A 13,443-nucleotide genomic window follows, 5' to 3' on the forward strand; every position below is an offset into this window, starting at 1 on the left:
ACACTTTTCTACGCTTCATGTTTTATTTAAAGAAAAAACTTATAAAGCCTCTCCAAATTGTTGTATTTGGCCGATGACGTAGTCCATGTCCGAATATGTTGCGACTGGATGGCAAGTAGTAATCATCCGAAAAAAGTTGCATAAGCCTTTATGGTGAAGAGGCGAATAACCTATCATCAGTTTGCCACTCTTCACCATTTTTTCTTTAATTGCGGGAGCCACCTGCAAAACATTGTCGGGTTTGTTTTTTGCCATAATAGCACTCACATTGTTCATTTTTTGCCACCATTCGCCGTCCTCCTCTCTTCCGCGCATCGTCTTCGGAACGTACCAGAAACACACGGCAGTCGCCTCGAACTCGCGCTGCACAAGTCGAAATCCCTCCGTTGCCTCAATTCTCGACTTAAAGTAGCTGAAAATGGAACGTTAGGACCGGACCTTCAAACGCACACTTCCCAAAATGCCCCCGCGAATTAAAGACTCGATTTCCGCGGAAAATGATCTAGCCGAAAGATTCTAACATCGAGCAAATTAAAGACCCTGAGGTTAAATTTGTGAGAAATTTATCGTTCGGTATTCGGTAGTTTGGTCTGGAATGATAAGGATTGCATATGGGATCGGAATGCGTTGTTAAATCTAGATCTGGCCGGGCATTTCGGGAAATGGCGGGCGTCGGGGTTTGCCCACAACAAGGACATGTGTTGGGTTATTAATGTTTACTTGGCGCAATCCAACGCGTTGTCTACGAGTTTTTGGAAGCCCGATAATCCCCTGGCTTTCCACATGATCCATAATTTAAAACTATCGACCTGCGAGTACAAAGCAAATAAAAGAAGGAGACGATATGTGCGAATGTACCTTCCGACCGCATTGTATGCTTTTGTCGCCAGTATCATACGAGACGTCGTAAAATTTATCTTGTTGGAATAAATATCTAGCTGAAGCTGAATTACATTCATGAAGAATATTCTAAAAATAGAACCGTTAATATAAGTACAATGAGATATTTCCAACCTACGTTATGTCTTGTTATAAATATTGAGCACTGCAACGGAGCACCTAACATTTTGTGTGGGTTCCAAGCAAACGAGTCCGATCTAGTAAAAATTGCACAAGCAAAAATGAAATCATGACTAATACAGTTTTACACTCACTCACCTGTGTGATGCCCCCAGCCTTTGTTGGTAATTTTTAGAAAGTAAAAGGGTGCCTCCATAACAAGCCTAAAACAAATTCAAATTCACGTCCCACTCATAGGCGAGGTACGTAATTTACGTCAACATGTAGCCACAAATCGTATTTATCGCAAATATTGGCGATTTTATCTAAAGGATCTATGGCTCCTAGAACGGTAGTACCGGCAGTGGCATTGACAAAAAATGGGACACATCCTCTCTCTTTGCTCGAAAGTATTTCCTTTTCCAACTCCTCCGGAATCATCCGTCCTAAATCATCAGTACCTATCTTGATCAAGTTATCAGTACCGATCCCCAGCCACTGCGCCGACTTCTGGAGGGAATAATGTCCCTAAAACGTCCCTTTAAACAACGCCTACTAATTAACCTTGGTGACTTGCTGCTTCCGACGTAAACGCCACTAAAACCGGCAACCCGTGAAGCCCTTTTGTCTTGGTCTCTGGGAATCTCCGGTACCGCGCGAGTATCATTCCGTACATATTGGAAATGCTTCCGCCGGGCGAAAATATTCCATCACCGTCCGCGTACCCAATCAGTTTCTTCACTTCTTCAATTATCTTCATCTCAATTAGAGAAAAGACGGGGGCGACTTCGAACGTGTGTTGATTAGTATTCAAGGCTTCTGACAACCAGGTTGCTCCAAGACCAAAAAAATCCGTTCCTCCGTAAAGTTGATTGTGAAATTTCACACTATTTGTCTTTATGCTGTATCGTACGACTTTTTTACAAAGTGCCTCAAGCTCATCCAAATTCGCGCATGGTTCGGTCAAGGAGAAATCAATTTTATTCTTGAAAATTAATTGCGATTTTTTCTACAAACACTAATAAATTCACTTACCTTCAACTGCTCGGGATCTACATATTCAACGACTTTCGTTTCCTGGGGGGTTAGAACGTTTTCTTGTTTGATTAGAGAGACGATTCGGTCCAAAAAGTCCAAAACGTTTAGTGTATCCATGGCTAGTACCGTTCGACTACTAAAAGAGCCGGTGTGCATGTTAAACAAACAAAAAGCGGCGTGGACAGAGCCGTAATAGAATTTTTACAGATTAAAAAAGATTTTATTTATGAAAAAGTACGGGGTACCATATTGGACAAAGATGTGGTTATTTCCGAGAGTCGCGTAGGTGGTACGCGGTAGATTATCTTGTTCATTCATTGCAACAACCGCTATGCAAACAATAAAATAAATAAATTTGCAAATGAGTTCTATTAATTTGCCTAGTTGAAAATCTGACAGTGTTGGCGTTGTCGGTCGAAGACAATAGTAACTAGTGGTACCGTAGGAAAAAATGACATCACGATAATGACAAGGAAAATCAAAAAAAGCTTGTCAGCATTGAAACAAAGTTGTTTCACGTTTAAACATTCATATATTTCAAACAATGTAAATTAAAATAATGTAAAAATGATGGGAGTTTTGGGACACAAAGGAAAAAGGTTTACCATTATGGCCTCAAATGAGTCGGAAGATAACGAAAAGAAAATATCTCGCACAAAAAATAAGGTCACCGAAAATTTAATCTCTCATTATGGAAATCTCATTGCCATTAAAACGTAATTAAGCACCATTATTTTACTCAATAACAATTAGCAACGATAAACAAGCTCAGAAAAAACTTGATGGTACATTTTTAATCTACGACCGGTACACCTAGACCTGTGCGCATGATGTAACAGTACTGTAAATAATAAAAATAAGATTTATTTTCTGAACACGTTCATAGTTATACAAGAAAATCTCAAAAACATGTCTTGAAATTTAAGCAGGTCGTAATACTTTGATATAGTTGCACTATAACATCACAAAATGAACAATGAACTTGCGATAAAAGATTATGTTGTTTCAGATCTGATAATCCCAGCGCGAGCGGCATTCCGGTAAATTTGTATAAATCGTGCATTCTGCGAGACCATTTTGCCAAAAAAAATGTCATAGGGGTGTCGACGTCAGTTTCGTCACTTAGCAACCACTTTTTGTAAATTATCGTTGTATATTGTTGATCCTCCACACTTTCTTAAGGGCTTGATTTGCAAAACGAGTAACTTACTATGAAAATACCGGACTTAACAATAAGTTTTGGCAGGTTTAAGATACTTATTGTATCTGAACTTGCAGTTATGAGGACTAAGTGGTATTTCGGTTGGCTTTACTGTTGTGATTGCCAATAAACTTACAAATTGCTGAGATTCCGGGGTATTTGCCAGCGTGATTGCCAATTAAAAGGATTTCTCTCATTAATATTGCGAGGGAGAATATATCGAATATCAATACAAAAAAATGCAGCAATTAGAAATGCCGCATTCTCGGTGTTGATTGTAAAAATGATAATACCTCCAGTGTTTAATTGCTACCGACTCAGAATTAAACGTGCTTTTCTCTGTTCAGTCAGGGATTTACATCGAAAGTTGTTTATGCGAACAAAATGCGAAGAAGCACGTAATCTAAAAAGCAGGCATATTTTTTGTAAGAGTACAAAACAAAGCGATTTGTCGTTTTTCGTTTATGCCGTGCTCCGGTGACTTTCCAAAACGAACAAATCCTCAGACGCGATATTTATACGTTCATGTGTGTATCGATTTCGCGGTAACAGCAGCCACAGGCGCCACCTGTTGGCATGCACCACGATTGAAATAAATGAATCGACAAACATGGTCAAATCGCTGCATTTTCAATTTATTAACCCTAAATAACTTAAAATGATATCGAAGATGCATTTTCACATATAGTTCGACGTACCGAAAGTTTTATCGTCCAGGTTTTCGTTTTTTGCAGCTGCTAATTCTCATATCCGTCAAATTTTGCACAAGTGCAGTTTGAAATTTTGCCAGAAAATTGACGTCTGTGGGAATTTATCTACGAGATGTAACTTCCTACGTTGCAGTAATAACTGCCACTGTAATTTGATAATGACCCAATGACTAACACCCAAGATTATTCAGATTTGGTTGACATATGGAAGGCGTAAAAGTATGACCAACCCATAAACTTAACTATTTAAATTTGCTCATTACACCGATGATATAATCTGTATTTGTGAAGCTCGCAGTTTAGTCAATCACCACAAAGCAGGAAAAGCGTCGTATTAATGGTTAAAATGCAGTTTTGTGTGGCGATTTTATGAGTTTCTCGAAATTACTCACGTTGGCGACACTGCGTTGTCGTGAATGTATTCGTTGCGTCTCTTTCTAACGATGACTGTTTTGACTGTGCTGATTAAACTGTAAACGGTTGTTCGAGTTTTTCTTATCTGTATTATATCATTTTATGATTAGGAATATATGATTTGGTAAGTGATAAGTGCTGTCAACGATTACCGATAAATTTACCGCTTCGATTTAAATTTTGTTGGGTGACTGAGGTTACGTGGTTACACGGCCACCTGCCACTCCCACTGATTTATTAAAATACTCACAATTTAGAAATAAGCGATGGGTAGTTTTCTAAGAATGCGTTTATTAAGGTATGTTCCGGTTCTACCTTCTTGGGTGCTGGACCCTCTCCATGGTCCATGCACAAGGACAACAGTATAATACTGATGGACAACCATACAACCCCCAAAACACACCTTATAACGAACAAGGGCCCCAAAATCAACAAGGAACGTTGTACAACCAACAAAACCCACAAGGACCGTTGCAAAACCAACAAGGTTCATTGTACAACCAACAGGATCCATACAACAACCGACAAGATCTGTACAATAACAGACAAGACCCACAGTACAACCAACAAGGCAATCTATATGATCAAGGCTCTACATATGGCCAAAGACCACAATATAATCCACAGAATCCTCAAGGATTTTATAATAATGACCTAAGTAATGATATTCTTTATGATATTCATTGCCCAGAACACTGGGTTAGGTTTTACCAGTCATGCTATAGGTTTATCAAATCGCCACTACGACCATACGACGAGGCACGAAGAATCTGTAAAGTATGTACCTTACCTTGCCCAATGACTAACCCAAGCTAACGTCCCGTTTTCCAGACGTACGCGGTAGAATCAGGCGGTTCAGATCTGGTGTCAATTGGTAGTACAGAAGAACACGGTTTTCTGATCAACCAATTGAACACCCTGGACCCTCAACATCGCAGATGGTACATAGGAGCCCACCAACAGAACCCAGATTACTGGGTTAACGCCGACGGAAGCCCCTTAGTTAACATGGAAAACGCATTCCTTCCCGTCCCGCAACGCTACGGCAAAGATTTCCTTGCCTACAATTTCTCAGTAGAGCGCATGCATTGGGGTTTCCAACCAGTACGTGGTGACGAACCCCTCCTCTTCATTTGTGAAGCCAATATTAGAAGCATCCAGAAACTCGTTTCAGACGACCGCACCTATACATACGGTATTGAAATCACCAACCCGGATAGGATTCCCAGGGGACCCTATTTCATCAAACAACCAATTGACGCCACTTTTGACATGTCCAAACGAAAATTATACAACGACGTAAGTTTAAGTTGTCTGGCCGGTGGTTACCCAACGCCTACGTACGAGTGGTACCGAGAAGACTACGAAAACGATCGCCTAATCGCCAAGAAAATAGACCCTTTGAAGGACGGTCGTTACACCATCAGCGGCGGGATGCTAATTATCAATAACCCTCAGCAGAAACTAGACCACGCCACGTATCACTGCAAAGCCACGAATAAATTCGGCACGATCATTTCAGAAAGCGTCCAACTCAACTTCGGTTTTATTTTAGAATTCGTGTTGAAACGCTCGCCGGAATCGGGTGATCAGAATTGGGGGAAGTCAATATATTGCGATCCTCCTAATCACTTTCCGGCGGTGCGGTACTCATGGTCACGTGACTATTTTCCTAATTTCGTGGATGAGGATAAAAGGGTGTTTGTTTCCAATGACGGGGCTTTGTATTTTTCGGCTTTGGAGACGATAGATAAGGCCAATTACAGCTGCAGCGTCCAGTCTGAGTTCTCGGATTCGGGTAGAAACGGTCCGTTTTTCCCATTGATGGTCAATCCGCACTGTGAGTTAGAGTGGTTTTGAAGGCTTTTGATGATTGTAGCATTTTAGCAAACTATCAGCAGCTTAAATTTCCTAATAATTTCCCTAAAGCTTTTCCCGACTCGCCCATTGCTGGAAAAGAAGTTAGATTAGAGTGTATGGCTTTTGGATAGTAAGATTCTGGTATTGTGGTAGCGGTTGAGGTTGATTATTGTTTTGTAGTCCCGTCCCTAGTTACAATTGGACTAGGAGAGGCGCTCCTTTACCTAGGACTGCGAGGTTGTCTAGTTATAATAGAGTGCTAACCATTCCTCACGTCAAGGTGGAAGATCAAGGAGAGTACGTTTGCCGGGTCTACAACGACAGGTCAAGTACCGAAAATAGCCTGATACTAAATATTCAAGGTTTGAGTTTTCATTAAAAAAAAAAAACACCAACTACCGCGCTAATCTTCCAGCTGAACCCAACTTCACTATCCCACTTACTGATAGACACGTAGACAGCAAGAGTGAGTTGGTGTGGACGTGTGAAGCTTTTGGAATTCCAGACGTTAACTACACATGGTGGAAAAACGGCCGACAGTTGGGTACGTAAATCTACCAAAACGATACTCCCCTAATTTTGTCTGTTAAGTTATGGGCTATCTGGACTCAGAGGAACGCGGTAGAGTCAAAATTCAAGACAACGTTTTAACTATAAGCTACCTGGATCAAGAACGCGATCCTGGAATGTACCAGTGTAGAGCCTCAAATACTCTCAAAACTAAATACTCATCTGCCCAGTTACGAGTTTTAGCGTTTAAGCCTACTTTTAAGAAACATCCTCTAGAATCTGAAACTTACGCAGCCGACCAAGGGGAAGTGATAATTAAGTGTAATCCAGAGGCGGCCCCCAAACCTAAATTCATATGGAAGAAAGACGGGAATGTTATAGGTGAGACGAGTTGAAATGTCATTATTCTCACACAACAGCTACGCTGTCTTCTCACACTATACTGTGTAGTTGTGAGGATAACAATGTGCTTGTGTTAGAGTGAATTCGTGTATAATGTTGAGTTTTAAAGGGTCTGGAGGGCACAGACGCATTTTAGAAAACGGTAACTTGATTATTAAATCCGTATCCCGGGACGACGAAGGTGTATATACTTGTACTGCCAGTAATGAACTCGGAATTGATGAATCAAAGGGGCGTTTAATTGTTTTACGTAAGTTTACAAATGTGCGTGATCGGGTGTACAATTTCTCGCTTCAGGGGGACCACGCCTTGTTGAAAATTTGAACCCTCACATTGTTACCACGGTTGGTAGGTACTTTGAACTACGATGTCTAGTCGAAACTGAAGAAATGTTAGATATAGCGTATACATGGACGCATAATGGTATGAAAATAAGAGATATAGACGTGAAAAACTCGAATAACCGATTGGTAAGTGTATATGTACTTTTTGCACGCGATTAACTTTTCTTTAGAGGATAGACGGTGGGCACTTATCCATTGTAAATACTACGTTTACCGACGCCGGTGAATACGAGTGTGTTGTAAAATCCACGGTTGGTAAAATTTCGTCGAGGTCGGTGGTAGTAGTTGAAGGACCTCCGGGTCCTCCAGGTGGGGTCCAAATTACGAATATCCAAAAGAGTTCAGTCACTCTAAAATGGACAGATGGTGCCATACATGGTTCCCAAATTAATAGCTACAGTGTTAGCGGCCGAACTAACTGGAACCAGACTTGGATGAATATAAGTCACGGTATATATGCTCGTGAGATTGACAGATATACTGGTCAGAAAGAAGCGACCATTGAAAACGTTCTAACCCCTTGGTCCACGTACGAATTTCGTATATCCGCTTGGAATTCTTGGGGGATGGGTGCGTTCTCCGCTCCCAGTCCCCGTCATTCTACCCCACCTGATCGTCCTTACATTGCTCCATATAACATTGGTGGTGGCGGCGGCAAAATCGGGGATCTTACAATCACTTGGTCTCCTTTGAAACCCGACGAGCAGAATGGTCCGGGAATTTACTATAGGATATTCTGGAAGCAGAAAGATGTCGAGGTTGATTTCCAAAGTCTGGAATTAAAAGAGTTCGGCAACACTGGAATGGCAGTAGTGCATATATCCGCGGATAACTACTATACTGAGTATGTTGTGAAGGTTCAAGCGATTAATGATATCGGGCGAGGTCCTATTAGTCCCGAATTCGTTATATACTCGGCTGAGGATATGCCTCAAGCTGCACCTCAACTGGTAACAGCAAGGTCCTTCAACTCCACTGCGCTTAACGTCAGTTGGGTACCAATTGATCAATCACGGAAGAATCTGAGAGGCAAACTGATCGGTCACCGTGTAAGTAAACGGATCCCTAAAAGGGTAAGCAGATGGAGAATGATACGTTTTTAGGTCAAATACTGGAAGAAGGATTCAGAGGAGCAACAATCCGTGTATTATTTATCAAGGACGACGAGACCATGGGCTTTGATTGTAGGTCTGCAACCTGATACTTACTACTTTGTGAAAGTAATGGCGTACAACACGGCTGGCGAGGGTCCAGAGAGTGAACGCTTTTTAGGTCAGTTGTGGCTTTTAAGGTAATAGGGTTAATTATCTGCTTCGGTTTTAGAACGTACGTACAGAAAAGCCCCTCAGAAACCTCCTTCGTCGGTACACGTATTTGGTCTCAATCCTTCAACCGTCAAAGTTGTGTGGCGGTATGTGCAACCGTCACCCGAAGAAGAACCGCTTAAGGGTTATAAGGTATTGGTGTGTGTTGGAATGAGTTAGTTTTGACTTATTTTTTTAAGATTCGGGTGTGGGAGTTCGACCAAGATATAAGTACTGCGAATGATACTATAAAGTCTTTTGGTGGAAAGTTAGAGGCATATGTGGATAATCTTCAACCTGGAAAGACGTATAGGATGCGTGTGTTGGCCTTTTCTAATGGTGGAGACGGCCGGATGAGTTCTCCAGAAGTCAAATTTCGAATGGGTGCGTTGGGACACAATTAATTTATTGTACGGCTTTACTCTTCTTTCATGCTTATATTGTGATTGTTTGCAGGTCCTCTTTCATATTACAGAAGTGCTTGCGAAGAGTTAAAACCATTGTCTATAACAATAGTCATAGCATGTTTGCTTCATTATGTACTAACAACATGACATTTAACCTAATTTTTTTGTTATGTTTTTTTAATTTTGTATTATATTAGTGTCTCTAAAGCCGTTTATTTTTGGCATTGAGGCTTGAGATTTGAACTGTGCCTTAACATTAACAGGACTGCTGGTATCATTCTGTAAACGTACCTGTTTGTAATCAAAAATATGGTAGCAATAATTTTGTATGTGTTCAGGAGCATTTAATGTACATCATGAATCCGTCCAACAAGGGTTGTAATTTTTTTATCATATAGAAAATAGAGTATGAAATTATATTTTCTTTTTTAAATAAAGTTTTCGTAAAACGTGTCCGATTTTCCTTTGGCCGAAAAGCAATCCAACTTCGTTGCCATCAATAATTCCGGAGTGTTACGCGGAAAGAAAAACAATCTGGAGGGCAACATTTCGTTTAATATTCGATCAGTGTGCTAGATGGCGCCACCACTACTTTTATTGCAAGTAAATCTTGCTCTTTCAATAAAATTTGTCGTAAAATATCTCAATCTGAAGGTAAAACCAGTAAAATTTCAGTTTGTAAACGAAAAGTGATGTTGGCGTTGATTTGAAATGAGTCTCGCACACACAATCCACTTTTATTACTTTCCTTCATTTCGAAGGTGACTCGAACTTTCACCTTCTCTCATTGTTTATTCAAAACTATGAACCCAAACAAGAATTTGTTACCATGAAACTAGCTATTACTTCGTTCGCCATCCATGTATGTATCTTAATTAGTTGCAAAAATGGACGCAGCTTCATTTATGACGTCACAGGCGAGTTTAATTACGGCGAAAGTATTTTTCGTTTCGAATAAATACCTATCTAGTTTCGCGAAAATGGAACGAACATTTAATTGGGTTACTTCCAGTTTAAACTTTTCCTTTGCTTTTGACAGTTGCGTATGAACTGTCGTGACAAATGAGCATCGAATTAACTTCGGCCACATCTCCTATATTAAAAAAAGAGAAACGTGGCTCTGTCAAAATTAGTTTTTTTCCAATAGGATTAAGTCGACCGTATCGACGATTGGACCTACACAAGTTAATTAAGGTTGCTGAAAGCTATAAATCGTATTTAAAAGGAACGCTCTAGGAGCTTTTTGACCGCTCAAACAAAACTACTATTCCAATATAAATATAAAGCTCAAAACGAACTTTCTGTAATAAACTTAGAGCGGTGATTAGAGAAAGGTAATAACTCCTATGAAAAACGCTGACTGAGGTTAGGCGGTTTAAACCTGGATCTACGATTATATGCTGTAAAGACCCGAACATTCCAATAAAATTTACCCGTCGGGCGATTTCCTTTTTATTACACCACCTGGCCGTGATTAAGCCACTGCGCAATGTGAAGCCTCACCGTGTCTTTAGTCTCAGAAACATCACTAACAATTCGCAACGTTACACTACTTAAAAATAAAAGAAAACAGCCCTGGATTTGGGGCCCGAGCGTCCCTTTTACTGCTAGCCCACCTGTCAAAACGCAATTAAAATAATAATAATAGTAAGAGAGTAATAAAAGTATGTCTCTGTCGCTTAGTAACACGTCGGGACTGTGAAAATCGAACTGCCAGAAGATTCAAAATTAAAAAAAATACTTACAGCTTACTATTTGTCTACAATGTATCTATTAATTTTAATTAAAGCCTAACAAGTATGTCTAATTTTTTAGCTATAACGGTTTTGCAAAGTTGTGCAAGTTTTATGTGCTTTTTCCTCTTCCTCCCTCTCGTGCTTCTCATGCTCGGGCCTGCCCCCTCTTTTTTTTTTGTCATACACATCCCCGCCCGCCGCCGAAAACTAGGTGGATGCGCGGCTCGAGATTTTCGCTAAAATAAAGCGTTTCTGGTAAACAACAACAGCCCGGTAAATAGAAACCGAGCAAAGGAGTTAATAACAGCGTTTGTGCGCGAAATCAACAATTTTTATTTATTTGCATAAGCATAAGGCCTTGGAAGTGCGTGGGACGTAAGAGCGTACGCGATCAGCCAATTAAAACTTGAAGTCGTACGCAATGAGCAAATAAACCACCCCTCAAAAAGGGTAAGCATGCCTTATCAGTTTAGTGTTGTGCCGTCCTCGGTAGCGAAAGCATCGGAGCAGGCAACTTACTGACAGGGAGCGAAGGTACGATTTTACTGTTGAACTTTGTGATGTTTTATACATGTGTTTCGCAAACATTTTTCCAAACATAAACACGCAAAAGTAAACAGAAAAAAGTTGGAAAATAAATTGTACGAAAAAGTTGATGTTTCTTTTGGAAAAAAGTTTGCTGAAAATATAACTCGGAGATGTATCGACAACTGCGACTGTACGTTATGAATTATTTTGCACAGTGCAGTTGGAAAATTAGTGCGCGATTTTACGGAATTTTAGCGGAAAAATGCAGTTTTAGTAAATGCGGTAATAAAAAAATTATGCCGGAATTTTTGTGCCGCGAATACTTTTGCACTGCGAATATTCACACCCGTAAATTTGTCAGTAGGATATTTTTGAGATATTAGGACGAATTCTTTAAATTGTTGATCGATTTCATGTTTCTATCGTGAATATTTTCGCGTTATAAATATACGCGCACGAAAATGGAGCAGTCGTTAGGATGAAAAAAATTATTTTTTGTCGGAGATAAAAAATACCTGGAAAAATGTTTTTAGTTTTTATTATTGAAACGGAGAGAGAGTTTTACGTCTAAATATAAAATTAACCGGTATAATGCAAAAATAATTGCAAAGAGTTGTCTTTCCGTCTCATATTTACAAGACGTGAAACGAGAATGTTTATATACGCCTCTGCAATATATTCTGTTGATGACGAATATGCTTCAAACGTACGAGAAAATATTATTATTTGGTAAAGGTCGTCTTCCTGAATTCCATATATTTTCGTACCAAATATAACCAATTATATATAAATTAATATAACAAAGAATCTACAAAAAATTCCAAAAAGGACGTATTTCCTAATTACTGTATCAAACTCGTATTATGTATCGTTTTTCGACAAAAAGGATACGTTTTTCAAATAATTAAAACTACAAACAAGGCCCCTTCAGAACACAACACATTTTTAACACGGTCCCTTCAGAACACAACACATTTTTAATAATTTCAACCTGGTTTTTCAAGATAACTTTTGAAAAGTTAAAATTTTTAAAGAATTTGCCCGGTTTTTCCAAACGTACCCTTTTCAAAAAAGTCACCATTTCAAGGAAAATACACCGTTTTTTCAAACAAGAATACGGTTTGGACCAAACAAATTTCCCTTTTAAAAACATTTAAAATTAGGAATTTTACCTTGATTTCAAAGATTTTACACTGTTTAGAATTTCGTACTAATATGGCCCCTTCAGAACACAGCTACTTTTTAAGGAAAACACCCCGATTTTCAAGGATTAACAGAAAAGCAGAAAAATCGTGAAGACTCCCGTTTTTAAGATATATTTTAAAATTAACATTTTTTAAAGAATTTGCTCGGTTTTTCTATTGGGGGCTATTTCAGCGCACATATGAATACTGTTTCGTCCAATCGTCAGAATGTTATTACAGCATGTAAAAATAAATAAAATAAGATAATAATGATACATTAAGATGTAATTATTTAAGATCCCATTAGAAGAGTAAAAACATCTCCATGTTTATAAATTCCTTCAATTGATAAAGTTTTCCAATCATGTGCATAAATACCATATGGACCATTTGTTTCAGGTCTAAGATAAGGACTAGGAAAAGGTTTTACTTCTGTAGCTTTTTCCTCTTCTTCCTTATATATTCTCATATATCCTTTACGGATAAAGTAAAATAGATCGAGATATCTCATAGGATCTTTGAAACAATTTTTAAATTTAAAAATAACTCCTTCTTTCATTGGATAATTAAATTTAATTTCTATTTCATCATTGTGACTAACTTTTTGATTAAATATTTTTTCATATCTCTTTAAATTATAAAGTGTACCTAAAGTAATAAAACCTGAAAATATTTGTTGTTTGCCTTCGCTCGAAATAAGTTGGTCTAGATCTTTTTGTAATTCTTGTATAAAATGTTGTGATAATTTTTGATAGCATAATATAATGAATAAATTTAGTTTGTGTTTGTTTTCTCTGATAAAATCT

The 13,443-nt window shown here is 38.8% G+C and overlaps 2 protein-coding genes across 5 annotated transcripts; one reads left to right on the top strand and one right to left on the bottom strand.

The window, feature by feature from the left end:
* Window positions 1–4: 4 nt before the first annotated feature.
* LOC135141847 (acidic amino acid decarboxylase GADL1) lies at window positions 5–4,403 on the bottom strand. Of its 4 annotated transcripts, none has more exons than XM_064073372.1 (10): window positions 4,341–4,403; window positions 2,035–2,173; window positions 1,577–1,984; window positions 1,276–1,527; window positions 1,159–1,223; window positions 1,019–1,097; window positions 859–969; window positions 721–809; window positions 268–412; window positions 5–222 (listed from the first exon to the last, which is right to left on the bottom strand). In XM_064073372.1, exons 2-10 carry the CDS (start codon window positions 2,152–2,154, stop codon window positions 40–42), a joined length of 1,452 nt encoding a protein of 483 aa, XP_063929442.1. In that variant the 5' UTR covers window positions 2,155–2,173; window positions 4,341–4,403; the 3' UTR covers window positions 5–39. The 4 variants fall into 4 exon arrangements, with proteins under 4 accessions (XP_063929442.1, XP_063929445.1, XP_063929443.1 ...); XM_064073375.1 differs by having other exon boundaries at window positions 2,035–2,170; window positions 4,341–4,388; XM_064073373.1 differs by lacking the exon at window positions 4,341–4,403 and adding an exon at window positions 3,937–4,272.
* LOC135141846 (contactin) lies at window positions 4,397–9,640 on the top strand. Its single transcript, XM_064073370.1, has 14 exons — window positions 4,397–4,486; window positions 4,661–5,139; window positions 5,194–6,202; window positions 6,250–6,352; window positions 6,403–6,584; window positions 6,638–6,766; window positions 6,814–7,113; window positions 7,244–7,384; window positions 7,432–7,604; window positions 7,649–8,527; window positions 8,582–8,750; window positions 8,802–8,935; window positions 8,983–9,166; window positions 9,239–9,640. Exons 2-14 carry the CDS (start codon window positions 4,663–4,665, stop codon window positions 9,334–9,336), a joined length of 3,978 nt encoding a protein of 1,325 aa, XP_063929440.1. The 5' UTR covers window positions 4,397–4,486; window positions 4,661–4,662; the 3' UTR covers window positions 9,337–9,640.
* The last annotated feature ends 3,803 nt before the right edge of the window (window positions 9,641–13,443 follow it).

The sequence above is a fragment of the Zophobas morio genome, unplaced genomic scaffold (genome assembly GCF_036711695.1).
Source record: "Zophobas morio isolate AGI-343-1 ecotype UQ-CSIRO unplaced genomic scaffold, CSIRO_AGI_Zmor_V1 ptg000044l, whole genome shotgun sequence".
Lineage (NCBI taxonomy): Eukaryota > Metazoa > Arthropoda > Insecta > Coleoptera > Tenebrionidae > Zophobas > Zophobas morio.

Excerpts from the sequence above, each read along its gene's own strand:
- LOC135141846 (XM_064073370.1), top strand. The coding sequence starts at position 4,663 with ATGTTCCGGTTCTACCTTCTTGGGTGCTGGACCCTCTCCATGGTCCAT. Across the intron at positions 6,767-6,813 it reads GAAAAACGGCCGACAGTTGG|TTATGGGCTATCTGGACTCA; the intron begins GTACGTAAATCT and ends TTGTCTGTTAAG. Across the intron at positions 9,167-9,238 it reads AGAAGTCAAATTTCGAATGG|GTCCTCTTTCATATTACAGA; the intron begins GTGCGTTGGGAC and ends GATTGTTTGCAG.
- LOC135141847 (XM_064073371.1), bottom strand. The coding sequence starts at position 2,193 with ATGCACACCGGCTCTTTTAGTAGTCGAACGGTACTAGCCATGGATACA. Across the intron at positions 1,224-1,275 it reads ATTTGTGGCTACATGTTGAC|GCTTGTTATGGAGGCACCCT; the intron begins GTAAATTACGTA and ends AATTTGTTTTAG. Across the intron at positions 223-267 it reads GGTGGCAAAAAATGAACAAT|GTGGCTCCCGCAATTAAAGA; the intron begins GTGAGTGCTATT and ends AATGTTTTGCAG.